Source organism: Bombyx mandarina, chromosome 19 (assembly GCF_030267445.1).
Source record: "Bombyx mandarina strain Sakado chromosome 19, ASM3026744v2".
Lineage (NCBI taxonomy): Eukaryota > Metazoa > Arthropoda > Insecta > Lepidoptera > Bombycidae > Bombyx > Bombyx mandarina.
The window spans coordinates 10,276,746-10,300,378 of record NC_143225.1 but is presented as its reverse complement, the minus strand read 5'-3'; the positions used below and the strand labels follow the sequence as shown (position 1 = coordinate 10,300,378).

At 35.4% G+C, this 23,633-nt stretch overlaps 1 protein-coding gene across 6 annotated transcripts in view; it reads left to right on the top strand.

The window, feature by feature from the left end:
- Nucleotides 1-23,633, top strand: part of LOC114239547 (uncharacterized) — a 131,064-nt gene that overhangs the window by 22,616 nt on the left and 84,815 nt on the right. For 3 of the 6 annotated variants that reach the window (XM_028169807.2, XM_028169781.2, XM_028169815.2), the window contains exons 2-3: nucleotides 5,496-5,683; nucleotides 18,662-19,465. In XM_028169807.2, coding sequence (XP_028025608.2) covers nucleotides 18,722-19,465 — 744 coding nt within the window. In that variant the 5' untranslated portion in view covers nucleotides 5,496-5,683; nucleotides 18,662-18,721. The remainder of the gene's footprint in view (nucleotides 1-5,495; nucleotides 5,684-18,661; nucleotides 19,466-23,633) is intronic. The other 3 variants (XM_089735319.1, XM_028169799.2, XM_028169789.2) reach the window with 2 other exon arrangements.

The following is a 23,633-nucleotide window of genomic DNA, read 5'->3' as shown; positions in this document are numbered from 1 at the left end:
CTCGCCCACCTGTCCTGGCGAAATTGGAAAGCAATCCACCAGTAATCCTTCAATCATAAAACAAAAAACCTATAATATTTTATCTTAACATACAATATCGCTCGGTAAACATTTCGTATGAACTATCACACGCGGTTAAGGTCACATATATTTGATAGTTCATACAAAATGTATAGCGAGCGATATTGTATATATACTAATATTATAAAGCTGAAGAGTTTGTTTGTTTGAACGCGCTAATCTCAGAACCTGCTGGTCCGATTTGATGAAAATTCTTTTAGTGTTAGATAGCCCATTTGTTGAGGAAGGCTATAGGCTATATAACATTACGGTAAGACCAATACAAGTGTAGCACCAGTAAAGAATGTTTCAAAATATTTTCACTTTTTAGGTAAATGAAGTGGGGGGTAAAATTTAGCGTTATGCCAAAGTAACTATTCCAGTCGCGGACAAAAGTCGCGGGCAAAAGCTAGTGTTAAGATAAAATAGTTTCTTCGCCGTGTGTGGACGCCCTTTAGGTTGTTTCTCGGAAAGCCAACAGGCGTCAGTCCCTCGTGCTCTTTCTCGCTGTCTGCCTCATCGGGCCAAGATTAAAATGTCAATAGTTTCGGCCATTGAAGCTCCCGGCTGGCTGGGAACGTGCGTCTTTTTTAAACAAACCTCCCAGAAGTAAGGAGCGCGTACCAATTTACTATACAGTTAATGACTACGCCGGAATAATTTCTCATTTCCTTTTGATGTTATTTTCGGAATTATATTTATTTTCATTTATTATTATGTTTGCTTCGTTTCGTGTGTATGGAAACATTGGTGGATAAATAATTAATGTCTATTAATAGCGTGAACGATAAAACATAATTATAATAGATTCCGAATATAGGTAATGCGGTTTATATTATAATGAACACAGATAAAGGTTTATGAGGAATATTTAGAGATCATAAAAATGTTTTTGTTTGAACTATTTTATGTTAAAATTATACAATTCACTAAAATACTAGGTATGCTCATTAGCATTTTTTGTCAAAAAAAAAAAGTTTAATTTCATAATTTGGATGCTAAATTGCTAATATGGTACATTTTCAACGCACAAAGTTTATTTTTATCTAAAATTCCTTCTAAAAACTTTATTTTAAAACTAAATAAATTATGTTATTCTTTTAAGATACACAGTAAAGATACGAACAGTAATAAAAAAAAAACAGAATAAAAAAGCAATTGTAACGGTATACAAAAATATTATAAATATAAAAATGTAATCAAACAATTTTAAATCTGTTCGTAAATGTCTTAGTAATTCCGTTTAAAATAAACAAAACGTGGCGTCGACTCAGTGCTTATTTACATAAACCACCAAAGAATTTCCAAGAAACAGTAACTAACTAAACTACACGTTACCCGTCTCTCAATTTTGATTATATAGATGCAATCCATTTCGGTAATATTTTTTTTTTTTTTTATTGCTTAGATGTGTGGACGAGCTCACAGCTCACCTGGTGTTAAGTGGTTACTGGAGCCCATAGATATCTACAACGTAAATGCGCCACCCACCTTGAGAGTTCGGTTGAAGTTCTAAGGTCTCAGTATAGTTACAACGGCTGCCCTACCCTTCAAACCGAAACGCATTACTGCTTCACGGCAGAAATAGGCAGGGCGGTGGTACCAACCCGCGCGGACTCACTAGAGGTCCTACCACCAGTAATGAATATATCCGTGCTTAATATATAAGTGCTTTTATTAAGTTTATAACTACTAACTCCATTAAAATTATAATTATATGTAGTGCATTATTCTCTGTACATAATCTTTATTATAATATGTAAGTTTATAGTAACATTAATTTTGTGTTAGTCCCGGGCACCATTATTATTGCCAAAATTGGATATTTTTTATAATATAAAGTGTGTTTAAATAGCTCCACAATGTTCCATGTGTAGCCATAACACGACACTGGCAGAAATTGCTGAAAGTATCGGCAAATTGCCATTTAAAAAATAATATATAGGTATATATATATTCGTACCCGACGAACGTTGTAACAGATCATAAAACGCTTTGTAATTATCCGTTTGCTTTAAAGAAAATGTATTACACAAATAAACTTTACGATTTCGATGTTTGAACATAACTTTTTATTGCCTCACATGGTTTTCTCGAGGCGTGTAGAGGAAAAAATCATTTTATTACCACCTACCGCGCGCTCCTAACATATGCGGTCGCCTCATATAATATAAAAGTTACCACTGTTTACTAAGTAACTGAAGTACATTAACACGTTGACTGCCCTGTAGGTCACCGGTGTCCTACGCGGCGCACTGAAGTAATTATATCGATTGCCCTCTTCGTTCTTCTTATTAAGGCGCCGGGATATCTGGCAGACTGTGGGAAAGCTGAATCCGAAGATACTGAATATGAATCTATTTCTAAGAGACTAAAACATTAACAAACAAAAAAGGCAAAGTTACGCAATCCAGGCACTTAGTAACAGACATCGACATAATTTAACTTTATTTATTATAAAAAAAAGAACACAATATTCCTAACCTAAAAGTACATGTTATTATCCGCAACATGCTTCGTCAGATTACAGAAATAGAGCTATCAGCAACATGCTTCGTCAAAAAGTACAATACTTACTTTCAGCTGCAAGCGTCGACATAATTACTTCAGTGCGTGCGTAGGGCACCGGTGACCTACATGGGAATCAATGTGTTAAGAGCTTAAATGTACTGTTGATCTATCATCGTCGCGTTTATAATAGACAAGCGGACAGTAATAACAAAACACTGAAAAATAGACTTATATAATTTAAATTAAATTAAATTTGAACTTTAATGTGTTTGAGAATATGTAAATGTAGACCGAAGTCAAACAAAAAAACTCGCTTTATAGTTTTTACCAAGCGTTTTAATATTTCGAACTTATATTCTCTTACTGATCTATTACTTACTGATACTGATCTATTACTGATACTGGTCCGAGTATTAGGCAATAAAATCATTTCTTAACCATCGGTCATCATGTACAAATTTGATTTTCCGTGTGTTCGAACCGTTATTAGTGAAAATTGCGTTAAATGTTCTTTTACATAATAAAAATATAAGATGTGAAGATATTATTTACCGATGATTAAAAGTTAATAAACGAAATATTGTCTAATAATTCTCACACTACACGTTCGGCTTCATTAATCACAGCCTCTGATGTCATATGTGAGTAATCGTTGTGTATTAGTGTATGATCTATGGTTTGCTTGAATTGCAAGCGTTTTGGCCTGAAATGACATAACACACAGCAGCTTCGTGAAGTTTACGCGCTAAATTCGATTTTACAAGCATCCATGCGGTTTCCTACGTTTTTTAAATTCGTTCAGTGTAGCTTTCAACGGCATCTCGTGTTTTCTATTCACGAACATTCGAGTGATATAATAGGTTGGGGAAAAGTCTTTTCGCATTATAGTATGTATGAACTTGCAATAATAACTCTTTGTCTATACTATTTGTATCTGGCTGGTTTAGGTATCATTAAAAGTTTAAATTTTAAAGCAGATAATTCCAAATTCAAATTAGGAAAATGTGTGATTTTATTGATTTTTCGTACTGTCAAGATGAGTGAATCTAATGAAGATATTCGATACATTTTAAAATTTTATTACAAAAAAGGTAAAAATGCAACGCATGCCGCGAAAAAGTTTTGCGATGTTTATGGACCTAGTGCAGTATCTGTGAGGGTAACACAAATTTGGTTTAAGCGTTTTCAATCCGGAAATTTTGATATCAAAGATGCACGTCGTTCTCGCGCCCTATTACGGATAAAATGGATGCCATTTTTGAAAAAGTGGAGCAAGTTCGGCATATCAGTAGTTACGACGTAGCTGAAGAACTTTGAATTGACCACAAAACAGTTTTAGCGCATTTGAAAAAAACTGGGTACACAAACAAGCTCGATATTTGGGTACCACCTCACGAGCTCACTGAAAGAAACCTAATGAACCGTGTACTCGTTTGTGATTCTGTATTACGACGTAATGAAACCGAACCATTTTTGAAGAAGCTGATAACTGGTGATGAAAAGTGAATCACGTACGACAAGAACGTGCGAAAAAGGTCGTGGTCAAAGGCCGGTCAGGCTTCACAGACTGTGACGAAATCCGGGTTAACTCGCAACAAGGTGATGCTGTGTGTGTGGTGGGATTGGAAGGGCATTATTTATTATGAGCTGTTACCACCAGGCAGGAACATCGATTCTAAACTCTACTGCGAACAACTGATGAGATTAAAGGAAAAAGTTGAGAGAAAGCGGCCGAAATTAATCAACAAAAGGGGTGTGGTTTTTCATCATGATAACGCTAGACCTCACACATATTTAGCCACTCAGCAAAAAATAAGAAGACTTGGCTGGGAGTTGTTAATGCATCTGTCGTATAGTCCTGACCTTCAGATTTCCACCTGTTTCGGTCTGTTCAGAATTCTTTAGGCAGTGTCAGGTTAACATCACGAGAGTACTGCCAAAACCAATTGTCGCGGTATTTTGATCAGAAGCCCCAAAATTTCTAGAGCAATGGGATCATGTAACAAGATGGTAAAAAGTTATCGAACAAAATAGTACCTACATACTTTAATTAAATGTAAATAAACTATATTAAAAAAGGCAGTGAATTTTTTTTAAAAATACGAAAAAACTTTTTCCCCAACCTATTACAATGACATGGAATATTCTAAAAGTGGTTAAACAATTATAAAATACTTAATTGCGTTTTCTGTATAATATTATTAAGAAAACAACATTTAAAGCCTTTATTTTTCACAAATCATTTTACACAATATTGTTGAATTAAATAAAACTGAACTCGTCTTTTTTTTCAATGACAGAGAGTTCAGTTAATTTATAAAAGAAAAATCTCTTTAAAAAGGTTTTTCTTTGCATATATTTTAAAAGACATACAGTATGTAACGTTTTGTCATAAATAGTTCGGCATAGACTGATCGGCATTCCAATTAGGTAGGTAAGTATAACATGCGAATGCGTAACTAAGTTCAATTTCAGCATAGATAAACCTCCAATTTTATTACCAATCATTAGTGCTGAAGCATTGAAAGACGTTACCTTGCACGAGTTTGTGGTTACCGTTGTTTTTAAATTAGCATCTCGGAAACCGCAAGTACATCGTCAGCATTACCGCGAACACAAAGTATGTACACGTTAGTGTTTGTCTGTGATTTTACACTTTGCTCTTACACTTAGTGAAGCGTGAAATGATTGTTGCCGCTGCTTGTACAGAAACATCACGATTCGAATTCCGTGCCTGACTGTCCGCGCGCCCGCCGTTTTGGTCGGAGTCAGTATACGTGCGGCGCGCGATTGTGACGCGCGTTTATTTCGTGTTCGCTTTTTATCGCGTCGCTGTTCTGCACTGCATTGTGTGTGTCGTGCGACTGCAAATTTCTTGTTTCGAATGTGCTGTGTATGCTGATGGTTCCTTTGTCTCTCCGTAGGTGTGCGGAGAAGCCCGATTCTTGTGCGGGAATCGTTACCGGGATGCCTGTGTGTCTAGTGATGGTGCATTGAAGTCGTGCCGGTACGTAGCAGTGTCAGTGTTAACTATAGTGCCGTATAGTGCTTTATCGGATTGTGTCTCTTTTGGATTGCCATCGCGAATCATCACTAGATCTACTTGGGAACGGTGAGATAATTTCGTTTTTATCTAATGTAATTATTATTAGCGTACATAAAAAAATGTTATTTTTAAACGCTATGTTTAAATTTAGATAATATAAATTAACATATTGTTTAGATTGGTATTTAAGTGTTAATGTTCATCTGTGAGTAGCTCATAAATATGTAAACATCTTTATCTTGTCTACAGTTAATTAAGCGTTTTAATGGACAGATTTTATCAGATTAGTTATAACATACAAAATAAGAGTAGATACTTTTTTATTACTGTTCTGGAATTAATATGTTTATTTAAAATGGTACGACAAGATAGTTGAAATGCGGAATACCTATACAAGAACGTTTCTAATTAACACATCGATAAACCCAGACTAGCGATATTGCCATAGATTTGACTTAATGGATTCTAGCGGCTTGATTTATTATGTACATATAGTCTTTCATTAGATGAATTATTGTGTCATTAAACTAAAACATATAAATATTAATCTCATATTTATAATGACAATATTAAATGATGTATTGCTCTAGCTTTAAAAGTATCTAAAAAGGTTTTGATATCTTAACTTTATTACAACTTGTTTTATTAATATCCTGCCTGTACTTTTTTTCTTATTGCCTCAGTAGGCACATGATCACGCGGCCCACTTGTTTTAGAGTCAGGAGCAGAGTCTTTGCCTGTCGTAGAATAAAATTTTGATAGAAACATAAATTTTCAATGTTAGATTCAAATTCCCACTACTGCCGGAACACTAAACTTAAAATTTACAGTCGATTCTAAACGAAGAAAGATGTAAAATGCAAAGCTGTGTTTCTTAGAGAAGTACATTCGATCCAAAGAAAACCTTAAGCTAATAAGAATAAGAGTTACATTGCAATAGTTGTGAAAAAATCCACTTACAACATGGCTCCCCTCAAAAGCTTTTTACGTGCAAGGGACAACGGTCCCTTTGTTTATTTGAGTTATTATGAGAGCGTCATTTAGTTTTAAAATTGTTTTTAAAACAATGAGAATGGCTTGGGTTCATATTCTTTATATATTTAATAATAAAATAATATTTTTAAAATAATCAAAACTATTAAAATACTGTTTTTGGGGAAGCGATTGATAAAAGGCAGTATTTTTTTTCAAATTAAGCACCCTGACGTTAGCGAATAGTAATAACGGAATAATTTTATAATTCAACACGCTATTAATTTGTAAGGCCTGTATATGATCATTGTAAAGTGAATCTTAAGTCATAGTATTTATAGAGTAAATCGAATGTGAAAACGTATGATCTAGGTAAGTAAGTAGAGCTTAGTGTGTGTATTAATTTCATAAAATATCTATACTTCTATATTAATATTATAAAGAGGAAAGATTTGTTTGTTTGTTTGTATTGAATAGGCTCCGAAACTACTGAACCGATTTCAAAATTTCTTTCACTGTTTGGAAGCTACACTATTCTCGAGTGACATAGACTATAATCTTTTTTGAAAAAAATTAGGGACCCTTACTAAAACTCCAATAATGTAGCCCAAAGTGTAAAAAAATTACCTAAAATATTCTTTACATCGCGTGCCCTGCAAAAACTATTGATGATAGAATATAATATTGTATCTATAATCTATAATAGATGCCGCAATAAGTGTTCTTTTATTTAAAAAAATAAAACCACGTCAAGTATCGTCGAATTTTTTGTTAAAGACCCGAGCGGAGCCGGAGCGGGTCACTTGTTTATTATAAAATGAACGACCAATCTTTTACAATAGTGACGGCACTTACTAACAACATTCAATATTATGTTGTTATTTGAGAATAGGATTTCAGCAAATTGAACAGATATCTATACCGCCAATTAAACAACTATTAATGTTTTAGTCTGTTCGTAATCCATTTCGTTTTGATAATCCCCAATCAATTTTGATTGTACAGTAAATTTTAGATGGCTCGTGAAATAGAACTGGAATTTACTTGTGAAATAGCGATCGATATCTCGATATCTCTCCCGATATTTCGTCGAAGCAATTTGTTGTCATTCTATCTATTTAGATTTTGCATTGTTTTAGCTACAAATAAAAAGAGGAATAAACAAATTTGTCTTTGAAAAATAAGCTGAAGAATTTAAACAGATAGGTTATTAGTATTTGATACCGAGTGTATTAAAAATTCAAAAAACATTATTCGTTATTTCTTTATGAAAACACGAATAGGGATGTTTCTTAAGTTAATTTGCATAAATTATTTAATACGTAAATAAAAATACAACCAAAATTACCCTCTTTTTGAATAAAAATTCGTTGACGTATTATTGAAACATTTTATAGATGAGTGAGTGTCGTTGCAGGGATCTCCTATCTCTCTTGCACGTCCATTGCAAAACCATGCTTTTGGCTTGAACAATTTCCTCCGCCACCTAATTTAAAAGACTACGAACTTTAATAATTTCGGAACGGGTTTATGATATTCTTACTGAGTTTTATTCTAGACGAGCGACCCGCCCTCGCTTCGCTTCGGAAACATTAAATATTATTATTAATAGCAGAGTCCCGCGATGTTACCCGCGGTTATTTTCGTACCGTGGGTGACGCCGCGGGGCGAAGCTAGTCGAAAAAAAGTAGCCTAAGCTACTCTTTAGATCATCAGCTTTCTACCAGTGAAAGTCTCGTCAAACTCGGTCCAGCCGTTCTAGAGATTAGCCGGAACAAACAGACAGACAGACAAAAATTCAAAAAAATGTTATTTTGGTGTATGTACCGTCTATATATTCATATGCACGTAGTAAAAAACGGTTATTTCAATTTTACAAACAGACACTCCAATTTTATTTATATGTATAGATAAGGTACGATATATTTTTGATTAAAATAATTAATTGAGTAAAGATCTCAGTGAAAATGCAATTTAACTGTTGAGGTGAATACGAATACATAAATGAGGCGATTGCTAATAATATTGTTCAGTGGTAGTATCAATAGTAGTAAAATCACGCGATTGTGATCCGGTGGACGAGTCAGTAAAGCACTACTCTTGCTGGGACTAATGTTAGCAAGTCCTTCTAGGTTGAGCCCCCTGAGCTCACCTGTCAGTTCGAGCGTCATTGGAATAGCCTCTTGGACTACAACGATTAGGTAGGGAGAAAAAAAACGAAAAAGTAATGACATTTTTGTTCCAAAAAGTTTTCAATATTTATTTTGAGAAACATAAACCTGTTTCATTTTGAACACCGGACACATCACTCGCATGCTTATGTATAAAGTTGTTATTACAAATTAGTGTCTGACGAAGCATGTTGCGGATAATAACATGTACTTTTAGGTTAGGAATATTGTGTTCTTTTTATTTTATAATAAATAAATTAACTAAATAAAATTAGTGTCACACACTCTGTAAGCTTTAGTGACTCGAAATCACATCTCGTAACTCGAAAGGTACAAAACGATGACAATATTGTGCTATGAATGTTCTTGTTAGTTATGACGGTACAGTTATTCGCGTATACGTGTACAAATGTTTTCTTTACGACGTCGATAAACGGTACAGAGTAAATAGATTTGAAGAATACACAGCAGCATATTGCGTTTATCATTTTATGAACTCATAAGAGCAATACAGCCACGGTACCGTGTAATGGGATAAAACAAAGATTAAGTAATTGGATTTTTATTTTATTTTTAAATCTGGCAATATATCTTGCATGACGTCAGCAAACAATCATCGTTATTCTTTCATTAAATACAGATTAATTTGAAAATAGGTTTTGGTGGTCAGGTTTGGCTCGCCAGCCAGAGCCTTAATCTGGTCGAAAAAATCAACCAGAGTATTAAGCGGTAGGCAGCGGCTTGGCTCTGTCCCTGGCATTGCTGAAGTCCATGGGCGACGGTAACCACTCACCATCAGGTGGGCCGTATGCTCGTCTGCCTACAAGGGCAATAAAAAAAAATAAAAAAACTCGTTTCTATCCAATTTTCCCAAGACTAACTAACGCCTTTTATTTTGGCGCCTTTGTCTACGTGCCAACCAACCACTTGAGGCGTCAACTTGACTTAGGGCGTCAACGGTTTCTTAGGGTTCCTGACTTTATCCACAAAAGTGGATTTAGAATTTGCTTCCAAAATCGTTTATCCGTTGCATTGTTTAATTTCATAAATTTTGCCAATGTTCTTTATAGAACACTAGCGACCGCCCTCGCTTCGCTTCGGAAACTGTAATTTATTTTTGAATTATTTAATGGATGTTATTATACATGTAAACCTTCCTCATCAATCACTCTATCTATTAAAAAAAAACCGCATCAAAATCCGTTGCGTAGTTTTAAAGATTTAAGCATACATAGGGATATAGAGACAGAGAAAGCGACTTTTGTACAGTTTGTTTTAGTGGCGTCAACATCTTCTAACTGTATTGTATCCAAAATTCTGCTGAGGATCTTTCGCTTCAAGATTAGCGGGGCATGTCTGTCATCTTTTTTACACATCTTTGACCTTATACGCTAAAACAACGCAATAGTACGCTTAGTATAATCCCATGAAGTAAGATTTTCATTTTATGCTTAGGCTTTGAACGAAAATATACAAAGGAACTAAAAGGAGATACAACTTTGAAGATAAGTATTTTATCTCTGCAAATATACTATTCTCTTTTGTTATTAGAGAGCCCAGTCCCAAAAAAGATATCCACAACCCTGAAGGCATTTCCCTAAAAACACATTTTAGATTAGATTCAATAGATTTTCGAGATGTAAAAAAGATTTTTTTGTGCCTGATACGGCTGATTATAAATAAAATGTAATCTTATCTTTGGTTTTATAGCGTTTCAATAAAATACTAAACACAGCAAAAAGCACAAAGTCAATATAATTAAATTTATGACTTAAAAGAAAGACTGTAGATAAAAACTTCAATTTAAACCGTGTAACAAAATTTCCTCAGAAAAGTCTTTAAAATTTAATTATTAACATTTTAAATTGCTTATGTTTATAGTGGGGTTTCTGTTAGCATTTCTATGGAATAGGACAGATTTTTTGTTATCTTTCTATCTTTATCTAGAAAGGTTGAAATTTTTATTTATTGCGTACATGGGTGTGCGAGCTCACAGCCCACCTGGTGTTAAGTGGTTACTGGAGTCTATAGACATCTACAACGTAGACGCGCCACCCACCTTGAGATACAAGTTCTAGTCTCAGTATAGTTACAACGGCTGCCCCACCCTTCAAACCGAAACGCATTACTGCTTCACGGCAGAAATAGGCAGGGCGGTGGTACCTATCCGCGCGGACTCACAAGTGGTCCTACCACCAGTAATCACCTATTTTTGTTACTAAAATAATTTCATTTGTGGAAAACAGGGCAGACTTTATACACATAAAAACCTAATCTGGATATCGTAATAAAGTAATAAATGACATCCAATATTGCCAGGTATGCGAGAAATTCCAAGAACATGAATAATTTGCAGTTTCATAACTCAGTTTAATTTGTTGTGCTTTAATTATCGTTTCCATTCAATCGACATTAAACAGAAGACGTATTTATTGTTGCCGGTCGCCCGTTTGTGTGTTTAACGATGTTGTCCTTTTGTTATGACGCACCACGAAGCTATTCTTAACAATATGAGTGTATTTTTAAGTTTGTTTTGTATTTCGAAGGGGTTCTGTTACTCTGTACTAGCTACACAATCTATCGGAATTCTATTATCTGACTTTTGTTGGGCAGGTTAGTTATTTACTTGGATTAAATGGAATTGAGACTTCGTCTGGTCTGAAGGTGAGCTTTAGTCATGCAGTAGCGTCTGACGGTAGGTAATCGTTATCTTCATTATCTATATCGTCCGAGCCGTGAATTGCGTTTGCTGTCTATGTTAATATTAAAACAGAAATCTTTTCAAGTGATACACCAATACAATTTTTATTTTCCAACAGTTCGTCTCACGCATTAAAACTGTATAATCTCAAAACTTACTAATTTTACAGGCGAGTGTTTTAAACGTTTATTAACATTCAATATTTTTAATATTAATCATATTTGCAACATTAATTTATTATTTTTTACCAGTTACATTAACTGTCTTTTAAATTAAGATAAAGTTATGTATTAATTTTGTTAATAGTAGCCAAAACATAGGTAAAGTAAAAAAAAAACTGCTGGTAAGACCTCTTGGGAGTCCGCACGGGTAGGTACCACCACCCCGCCTATTTCCGCCGTGAAGCAGTAATGCGTTTCGGTTCGAAGGGTGGGGTAGCCGTCGTAACTATACTGAGACCTTAGAACTTGTATCTCGAGGTGGGTGGCGCATTTACGTTGTAGATGTCTATGGGCTCCAGTAACCACTTAACACCAGGTGGGCTGTGAGCTCGTCCATCCATCTATGCAACAAAAAATAAAAAAACGATAAACTACGCTCTTTTGACAGTATTTATGAGAAAAATACTGGTGATAACAAATGTTTACGCATATTAATGCGAAAAAGCGAGCTGATAGCATCGCTCATATTTTTTTATATCATAAAATATATAAATTTGAAATCCTAATCTTTGATCTTCGAAAATAAAGTTATTTTGAGAAAGAAAAATCGATTTACTTACGAATGTATACTTGACTTTTGTTTGCGCGAATGTTCAGTCGTATAATATCTGTTTAAATCTTCGATTTGATCAAACTTGAATATGTTAAGTATTATTTATTCGGTTTGGTTTACTTAATGTTAAAATATTGAAATGAACAAAGCATCAACTAGGGTCAAATAATGTTACTGGCACTAACCCCAGTGCTTGGCACTTTGTATCAATTTCTTAGTTTTATTTTGAATGTGGCAATATCGTGTTTTTATAAAAGCGACCGCCATTCTTTATTTAAATCTGTTATGGGATGGATTGAAGTAAACTGTAAATTATCTAGTGCCATTACTCTTGACTATTACACCGGAATTGCAACACTAATAAAGGCGATTCAACATCACCCATTAGAACATTACATTACCAATAACAGTATTAGTTTATAGTTCATGCGGTTATTTATATCTTGGCTAATTAAAGTTTAAAATAGAATGTACATGATCATTAATAGGTTTCTGGGTTCTCACACGATTTTGTATCAGTTATTAACGTTGAACCTCTTAGATATTTAATAGCATTATTACAGTATTATTGCTCGTTTAATAAGATCATTATAACTTTGCTTCCCTACCTCTAAACAACATTTCATTAATATAATATCAAGCATCCAATACCATTAAAGGTAATATTAACACGATAATACACGCCGCTATCAACCTTATTACCTGCCTTGGTTGGAAGCAGATCTTTCCCCGTCCTGCTCAATCCTTATACAAACGAAGAAGACAAACGACTTGTCTGCCATCTGGTAAAGTAATTTAACCTTAAATATTATGTAGTTACGTCATTTTGAACCGTGAGATACGACAAGAAAACACATTAGTAGTAGGTACAATGATATATTAAAATTGAAACAGAGCTACAAAAGCGAGGAAAATAAGGTATTGCACTACAGAATAAGCAAGCAAAATACGTAAAAATAATGTAGCATTTCAGTTGAAGAAGCTGTTTTGAAAATACGATCACAAAAAAATCGTTTTCACATATTTCAAAACAAGAATACGTTCATCTTATAAAACAGTCAAAGAATAGTTTCGACATTGTTTTTAAAAAAAAAAATTTGTTTTTTTTCCGTCGAAAACATTCCAAAACAACATGTTTAAACTAATGTCGGGGTATCGTCGGGCGTATTTCCTTACAGCTAGCAATTTTTCTCGTGGTAAGTGCACTGCCGGTCCGGGTTCGATGCGCGGGCAACTCGCCAACTCGCCCGGCCGGTACGTAAATCACCCACACTCACTGAGCCAAGAAGCTTGCCTGCATTTTCATCTATTTTTTGTCACGACTTCCCGTTCAATTGATGACGGTTGGGTCAGAAAATTGGTTGAATTATAATAACGTTTGATCCTAAGCATTCCCCGAATTGTAATAAAGAAATACCGCATAGGTTTGTTTCTATAATCGTGAAAATAAAAAAATAAAACCACAAAATATAAGTCAACAAAAACATATTTCCTGTTCTTTGTTACTTTCCTATAAAACAACTTTGTATTTTATTTACTGCGGACATTAAAATAAAACAAAAAGTTTCAAAAAGCAACACATACGAACAATATTTCTCTACAAATAAATCAAAATAAATTCTATCATCATTCAAGTCTTTGTTAGCTGAGAGTTACCAGGCTTGCAGCGCGTCGAGGAACTCCCAATCAACCGCCCTATTGACAAACATATGGCCGAGCCATAATGGAGTCTGTCGACGTTTATTTGCATTTCGTTTCATAACTTTTATCAAGTTGACCGTAAAGTGGAATTGGCTGTGGAATCTCTACTTAATAAAGGCGATTGATAACGTTTGACTCATCATTTATTTTCTTTCGAATAGAAATGTAATTCTACTAAACTATTTCATATGATATGAATAGAACATGTACTTAGATGTTTCGAACGAAATTAGTTTTATAATGGCGAAGAGGATCCAATGGCTGCATCTTTCTAGACTAATCTCCGTTTAATTTCCGTTCGATTCCAATAAGTAAGTCAAGACTGTGTGTCGCTTCACCGTTATTAATATTGGATTGAAAAGTTTATTTAAAAAATAAATAAAAACTCAGCTTCAAATAATAAATCATTAACACACTTTTCGGGCGAGATGCCCAGACGAGTTAAATGAAGCACCATTAACTTTGATTGATGAACAATATTTCGGCTACACAAATTATTTTATAGTTGCCATTATAATGGCTGACAGAATGATTTCAAGATTATCTGTTTTGGATATTTTGAATATCGTTTTAAATTGATTGAAATCTATTTCTATTTTAACTACTTAAGCAATTGGTAGCATATTTTTTAATATGACAATTGGAATCTTTTAAAACGCAAGTATTTTAAGAAGCTTAAGTTGGATAAGTTGCATAGTTTTCTGAATATCTAATGTAATATGTCGAGTTCATATTGTATTGGTTATGTATTATATATTTCTTAAAGTCATTTTTCATTTGTCGTGGTTCTTAGTATATATTTATTGTTCGAATAAAGACAATCAAAGTGGGATTCAATGAAATCTAAGAAAATGTTGTCTTTCACTGAAATAAAATGATGCTAGAGCCAATAGCGAACGTCATGTTTTTTTTTGTACGGCTTATCCGCTGCGATTTAGTTCTAGACTTGAAATTGATGAATCATTTAAATTCTTGCTTAAGTTTTTTTTTTATTTGAATGAGAAATCTGTAAATAAATATAAAGCGTAGATACTGACTAGATTTTGATCTAATAATGTTTTCAAGCCTCGAAATTTCATCTGCAATGAACCGAATTCCTGGAAATCTGTGTTTTTAATTGGAAACACTAAAATTTTGCATATGAATCGTAATTTTTCCTTAACCAAACTTAAGAATACAGTATATGCCCTGTCTTTATTAAACATATAAAATGAGACCTTATACGACAAATATAAAGTAAATAGATATGTCTTTTGTAGAATTTCTGTTTGTCTTTTAATTTTAATACTAGTAAACTTCTCTTGTAGGCAGCAGCTTGGCTCTGCCCCTGGCATTGCTGAAGTCCATGTGCGACGGTAACCACTCACCATCAGGTGGGCCGTATGCTCGTCTGCCTACAAGGGCAATAAAAAAAAATTCTTTCTACGAGCATTCCCTGACAAAAAAAATCTTGCTTATCTTCTTTTTTTAACGTTAAAATGTTTTTTTTTTTCTACTATTATAACAACAGTAACACGGTTATATTTTTAATTAGTAAATCTAATAAGAGTAGATATAAAACCTCGTCAATCCTCAGTTACAAACTAATCCGGATTTAAATTTACAACAAAGTAACAATTTCCTCTCATCAACATTTCTACCGGCCACTTTCCTACCATAAAAGTGTCAAGACATCGAACACAACGGACACAAAAAACGCCTCTTAAAGTAGCGCAACGTAATATTATGAATGAATACAAATAAGCAGGTAGATGTTTTACAATTATTTAAGTTCACTTCTACTAGCCGCTAATTAGGTAATCAAGTCCAGGTATAATTCTGTTGGTTATTAAGTAAATTGCTAGAGCTATTTACGGTTCAATTTGCTCCGTTTAATGGTCTTTAATACTTTGGTTGGTCGTTTAAAAACGTGCTTGTCTTAAGTTTTGTAGATAAACAGTGGACGCGTTTCGGTTTTGATTGTACCTACTGCATTTACGATACACGAATTTAGTGGTTGTCTTAACGAGCTAATTGTAGTGGTTAATCTTCTAACTACATTTAACTGAGTGCACGAGTGTGATGCTTGAATAGATAAAATTTATCGGAAATGTTTTTATTGTAAACTAATTGTTGTTCACTTTCCCACGTATGTGTTGAGGATCTATATATTAATACGTGAAGCAAAAACTTTGTATCCCTTTTTACAAAAATTGCGCGGACGGAGGAGTATGAAATTTTCCACACCTATAGAGAATATAGAGAAGAAGTGCACAATGCTAATATTTTTTTTAAATAATGCATGGAAGATACATTAAATCAATAAAGAAAACATTACACACACTACATACCATGTATTTGACGCACACACGCATGCATACTATTTATTGTCAAACTTTTGTTCTTGACGTCTGTTGTCAAATTGAGAATAGATTAAATATTGTTTGTATTTGTTAATATTTTTTATAGTGTAGTCTTGGCGAAATTTGTGATTACAGAAGTATAAAACACAATCATAATAGTGTACAAACTTACAATTCCAATTAATTATAGTCGAATTTCGACTACTGCGGGACCTCTAGTATGTTATTAATATATTTAAAAATCAAGAAAAAACATGGTCGTTTTCCATGATGCAGCTCCATTTTCTCATATAAAATACCGAACGCTGTACCAGGCTCGCATAAGCACGCGCGTCATAAAAAAGTTACGACGAGTTATCAAAAGGGCGCAGTAAAGTCGGCGTCGTCGACTGAGCTATAAACTGCCCGCTGGATGTCGTAGGGTTGCCATATACAACTTTTCCACACCACTTAGAAGTTTCGGATGAAAACATTCGAATTCCCGAAAAAGGTACGCCTTGGGGACACGCCGCGCGGCCGTCTTTCTTGAAATCGAGGAATAGAGCTACTTATACTCTGTAATTTGCTTAACTTTTTTCTTTCTTATTTACCCTTTACGATCGGTTTGACGTTTCTCTCATAGGTTCACTTCTTTATTTTGCTATCATAAAGTGACATCGTTAATAAAAGACGTGTAGCTTATTTTATCGTTTAACATTCTGTATTTCTAGATTCTTGTTATTATATTTAATAACGCAGAAATTTTTTCTTTTCTTTTTGTAAAGACTTAAATTTAAATCTAATATACAAAGGTACAATTCTCGTAAACTTTAAACCTGGTCTACTATTAAATAACGATTCACTTCATAATAATGTAAACGCCATCTCTTTTCTCGAACATAAATTCAATATCCCCTCTATACCCCTGTTTTCCTGGTACTTAAACTTGGAGCAAACTGTCGAGCTTAAAATTGTTATTTTATTTACTTTTACATTAATGTCTACAGTTAATCAAATATAATGTTTATGGAGACATCATAAAACTTTATTGTTATCATCGTATTGCATAAATTATAGAAATTTGCTGTGGGTTATGGTATTGTAATTGCGCAATTATTTATACAGGTGTATGTTGTTATTCTTGTGATATTATTTGGAGAGTTTTATTGTTTTAATGATCGTTTTTAATTTTCTGTATCCGAAACGGAATTATGAAATTAAATAAAACTTAACTTTCGTGAATCGAAATTTATTGATGTTAAACAGATGTTTTTTTTAATATTGCTTATTGCTATTGTAAGGTCGAAATCTCTATTGTATTGTAATAACTTTTAAATAACCTTCAAAGCGGTAAGCGTGTTCAAGGCAAAAATAGGTATAAATACGGTACTTTCACACCACTAAAGTACATACCCTCAATTTCACTAAAATATGTCAGTAGTTTATTCACGATATTTTTTTTCTGAAATCGCGGTTTAGATATACCAAACAAGATGGATATTTATTCCGAAATTCATTTCTCTGCAGTCATGAAAACAAAATTTGTAATAATAAAAAATGAGTAAGTGAAACAAATTGTCATATTAGTCTTATATGTCACAACACTAAAATTAGAATGATTTGTAACTAATTACACGAATTCTGATCGCCCCCTTAGCATATTAATTACTCGAGTGTTTCTTTATAAACATATTGGAATACACGGTTAGTGTCAGAGGGGCGAGCGGTTAAATAAAACAGAGCAGTTTTATAGATAGCGCGGTAATGGATTTCGGAACGGCACGTTGGCACGAAATAAACGCTTTTAACATTCTACGTCCAAACGGTATCAGCCGTTCTGAGTTCGTACGTCTATTAGGCAGTAGTGTCGTCAACACGTCGCAACATCGACGCCGACAGAGGTACTTTGCATCGTCAATTAGTTTAACAGTGACGGCATTGTAGCAATAAATACGCATAGGTTTGGCACTAAGTACACATCTAGTCTGGGTTTATGTTACGCTTTGCGAGAGTATCCGGCCTTATCTACGCTGTTTTATGACTATTTTACGATTATTGCCCCCTTTGAATCGGTTATAACTCCGTACGATATGAAATTTCTATAAAGGAATAATTTCAAATGGACATGTTAATTTAAGTGGTTTTTACGGCGTTGTATTAATTTTTATAGCTCTCAGCTCGGAAACGACCGGTGCTGTTATTCAAATTATACCTTATCGCTGTTTTACATCAAAACATGTCAATAAAATTATAATCAGTTATTAATCTACGCAAACATGTTGTAGGTGCGTTTAAAAACTCATCGCCAACATATTTTTGATGCTAATTTAATTTCGTTCATCTTACAAAGTTGTAAGAGAATCCAAGTTTTGTTCCAAAGTTGACGGTGGTGGTATTGTTGCAGGGCTACAATGGTGTGTGCGCGTGCGGGGCAGCGGGGGGCGGGCGGTGCTGAGCGGCGCGCATGGCGGCGCCAATGAGGGAGGGCGCGCCGGCCGGCGGAACTCGCCCCGCGCCCCACGCGCATCCCGCCAACTTCGAGTACGATGACAACGAGTGGGACATCGGCATCGGCGACCTTATCATAGACCTCGATGCCGACATAGAGAAGACTGACGAGGCGGGCGGCATGGCGGCGCGCGCCGAACCTGATGCACAGCGCACCGCGCTCAAAATGAAGATCAAGCGCACCAAGCCCGGCACTAAAAGCTCCGAGGCCAAACACGAGATCGTCAAATCTAACGAGACGAACGGCGAACCGAAGCCGCAAGCGCCGACTACTGCCGTGCCGCCCGCCGCCGCCAAGCGCGGCTCCGGCGGACACCGGCGGGACAAGGCAAGAGACAAACATCATCACCCGCACCCGCCGCACGACGTTAACGGCGTGGCGAGAGTACCCCCACCACCGAACGCACCGGGTCCCCCCGCAGCACCCTCGCCTGTGTCATTACCCGCCGGCAGTACGACCACTCCCACGGTTCCCAAGCCCGAGCAGAGGCCGGCGGCAGCGCCCCGGCTGGAAGCTAAGCCTATGGCACCCACGCCATCCCCACAGTCGGCGGCGACAGCGCCTGCGCCACCGCCGGCTCCCGCGCCTCCTGCGCATCTCCCTCATCCTCCACCCCCTTCTAAACCTGAACCAGACGACTCAAGACAAGAAAATCAAAACATACAGCCACCAGCCAAGAAACAAAAAACGGAACCCAAGGTAAATATACATTTAAAAGGTATTTAAATTACGAATTGTCATGTCAACTACTTTTAATTTAAAAATCGTATGATTTACAACAATGAATACAATAGAAACCGTCTGCCTCACACAATAAATAAATACCACGTAAGTATATGGAAATGAACGTTATTTTATATTTAATTTTTTTCTTTCATGAAACTAACTATACATAACAGTGGAAATCATAAACAAACTATCGATCACCCGTTCTGCCATGATAGTAGTAATCGGTTGCTAATCGTCTGATTGCTCTTATCGAGCATGTATCCGATTGTTTCGGAACAGTGTATTTAATTGTCAGGGCTTAGAGCTGTTTGCGAGGCTGATTGAGTGCAAACGGTCGTGGGGTGTAATCCGCGCCTGTCGCTCGCCGCATCGGTTCATTAAATCACCCCTACGCTGCCCGGTCCCTCGCCACACCCCCGGCCTCACAATGCCCATTGCACTCCACAAATTAATGCGATTGCGGCCTCTGTGGCAAATAAGGTTTTGTATCCTCAATGCAGGATTGCAGAAGCCGAATAGTCCATGCAAAACAATCGAGTTTTGAATTCGCAATTAAATGTTTTCCACGATCGTGGCGCCGGGCCTTGAACGTCTCCGCTGACGATAAACAACGTCTAATAAATCTCAAACGTCGATTTGTAGATTCAGTTCGAAACAAAACGATTTCTGCTGTGCTCAATTAAGAATTCCACCGTAATAAATGTCTTTGTGACCTCACTATGACGTTTAACAACACCATAGTCAATCGCGAGATAATTAATGTATTGTTTGCTAATAAATTCGTATATAACATTGTAATTGTACATTCAAGCCGCCGTCAAGGTATTTAGTTGTAGCAAAATACTGCAGTGCAAAAAACAAAACTTGTCCGATTAAAATCTCATCAAATAACGATACACATATTCACTGTCTCATAAATTTTCAGTAATTAGCATTTGAACGCACGTCTTTTAATGTAGTAAAGCCCAAACTATACAAACTCTATTAATCACGACTGAATTTGATATTGCAAAGGTTAATGCAAATCGCGTTCGACTTACGAACTCATCATGTTTAAACACATTAAATTATGGGTAGTTCTTACCTTAGAGTTTTATCAGCAGCGCGACAGCTGCGTTATGTCGTTACCACAATATTTTACGACAGGCGATATTACCGCGCTGTGTATGGGGTGTGTTTAAGACGAGGGTCGTCACCCTACGCTTTCTTGTTACTATTTCGCACGGGGGACGAACGCATCGGCAGACTCAAAAATTCCATTCATTAATCACAACTGTCGGGAACTGTAAAAATGTTTAAAGTGCTAGCGGAATCAATTTCGCTTTCGCCCCTAACCGGGAAAGTTCTCGATCGCGATAATTAAAGACGAGATATCAATTTCGAGAACTTAATGTTACAATGTACTTTCCCTTTGTTTCCGCCTAATAATTTTGCAGCTTCTGCCCTCGTGTACGAATCGTTAAATTATCCCGGTGAGCTGTCGAAGTATCAATTACTTTTTATTTAAATTCATTTTAACGCTAACGTTTTCTATTCAGTTTCATTAACAAAAATCTTATACCTTTAAACGAGCAAATCTTACAAATACAGGTATATATAATCTGAATCTCAGAAACGGCTCCAACGATTTTCATAAAATTTAGTATACATGGGATTTCGGGGGGCGATAAATCGATCTAGCTACGATTTATTTTCAGAAAATGTTGTTTTATTCGTGTTTTCAATAATCAACTCTTCCCGACATCTATTGGCGAATAATAATACTATTTTTCTTAATTGAGGGCAACTAACCGCTTTAAAGACACAAGAAGATGGCGTTATAAAAAAAAAGCGAGCAAAGCTCGGTCATCATGTAGTAACAATTAAAATGTCGACGAAGAATCGTTTTTGGAACGGTAACCGTTTGTGAACGTTTCTTCTTTTTATTTATTGCGAAAAAGGGATCCAATGTGTTTCGTAATATGTATTTGCTACGCGCGGCAGCCGTGCAGCCTTTACAATATACGTCCAAAATACTTAAACTGTCGCATAATACACTATTATTACGAGCCACTTTCGGATAGGGACGATCCCTCCGTCAATAAAATATCCTTTCAATGTGTTGCCTCGGTAATGCGCTTATTTTGGATTGACAAAACGAATTTGAGCAAATAAACTTGGTATAAATTTAAACTGATATGAAACTGATTCAAGCATTACTTAAGAGCAATTTGTTACTGTTGGCAGTCCTACTCTATTTCACATTCAATATGTCGTTAATATTTTAAAACTATCATTTAAAATGACTACAGAAGATAAATGTTTTGACATTCATTATACGTAATTATCAAAGGTTAAATCACTGGCTTAATGTACCGCCTAATATCGCCTACAGCAATATTTAATTCGAGACTCTGTTCAAACTATATTTTCTGTTAATGCATTTCGAACTAACATTTAAATAAAAGATTTCTTGAGGGCGATGAATAAAAAAATAAAAAAATATGAATAAGACAAAAAAATCTTGATTAATATGATAAAGTGATTTGAATGGTAGCGACCAGGGCGGAATGATGTTTTTGCATGTATACGTCGCCGCAATGAGGTTAATAGCACCGCACGGCTCGATTATACAGATCGCTCTGAATAAATTTACATGTTGATGGTTGCTTGATCAGTGCTCTCGCTAAACTAACTGCTAACTGGCTGCCAACATTGTCGCACGCATGAAACAATCCAAGGAGTTTACCACACACACACCAAACTACTCGAATTTCTCAAATCAAACCATTTCAGCTCAAATATCAAGTCTCACATCAACGACTTTTAACTGCTCAACGCCATAACATTACAGCGTCTATATTAAAGTTTATTTGTAACACGATTCTCGAATAAAAACCTAAATATCGAATGGCATTTAGCCGAGAATGTATCCATTGAAACGTGCAAAACCAAACCGACGCCGACAGCAATAATAAATTCTGATTATTTTTTTTTTCACATCAAAGATTTTATTTATACAACAGAACGAACGTATTTCGTTACCGGCTACGAGCGTGTTATTATTATTCACTTCGGAAAGCGTTATTGCTTCGGAGCTTGCTCAACACGTTTTTCGGTTTTGCCGTGAATTAAATATTTTAATAATCTACACAGCGTAATTGATTGACGCGATAAAAAAAAATTGATGTTCGAACTCGTCGTGTCTTCATTGCGGGGCCGTAGTGAATCGCTGTAATTACTCTTTCGTTGGGCACTCCGTGATAAAATCGCCATAATATCGTTAGCTACAGTGATCGTATCATGAAAACAATTATCATTACTTTCATTCATGAACTAATTTGAACACAAACCAGAGTCGCGTGTAAAAATATCGAATTTGTTTTGCACTATATTTCAAAAGCACATGTCACCAGTGATGAACTTAAAAAACATATATAATATGTAAATGAAGCTCTCTTGGCCCTTCATTACATTTAAATTTCCCGCGCATTAGCTTCGACTATCATAATTGTATTATCTATGGTGGAAGCTATGTTCATTCTATAATTGGAATTGCTCTCTGGCTTTGGACATTCAAAAATACATTGTGCTTTCTTAAAAAATTAAAAAACTTGGAGATTTAAAAAGGTCTAAATATTGAAGCAATAGCTTTTAATGTTGTTTATCCTTGCAGGTTCGAAAATAATTATAATAATTGTATGTGTAGAAATAAGTTAATAAAATAATAATAATAAATAACTCTGCAGAGCAACGACTTGGTTTTTTGTTTCATAAACAACACATTAGATATAAATTTGTACTTTCCTTGCAATAAACAGAGGTATTCGGATTTGATATAGAAGTTTAGTGAAATTAATTAAAACAAGACTAATTGACTACGCATAGACTTAAATAAAATTGGTTTTGACAGCAGAAGGTGCGACGAAGCAGTCCGCCAGCTGCCGGCGGCTACTGTGTAATTATTATTGGCGTAATTAGGATGTGGGGCCGGTGAGCCCGTGGCGCCGACAGACCCGCTCCACTCTAACAAATGCCATTATTATTTCCGCTCCGCATTATGCTCCGCTTCGGTTTGTTACATTCTCGTTTATTATGTCATGAACAATTGAAACGATAATAAATATTAGCTCCCGGCGGCAGCAAATTGATTAAGCTA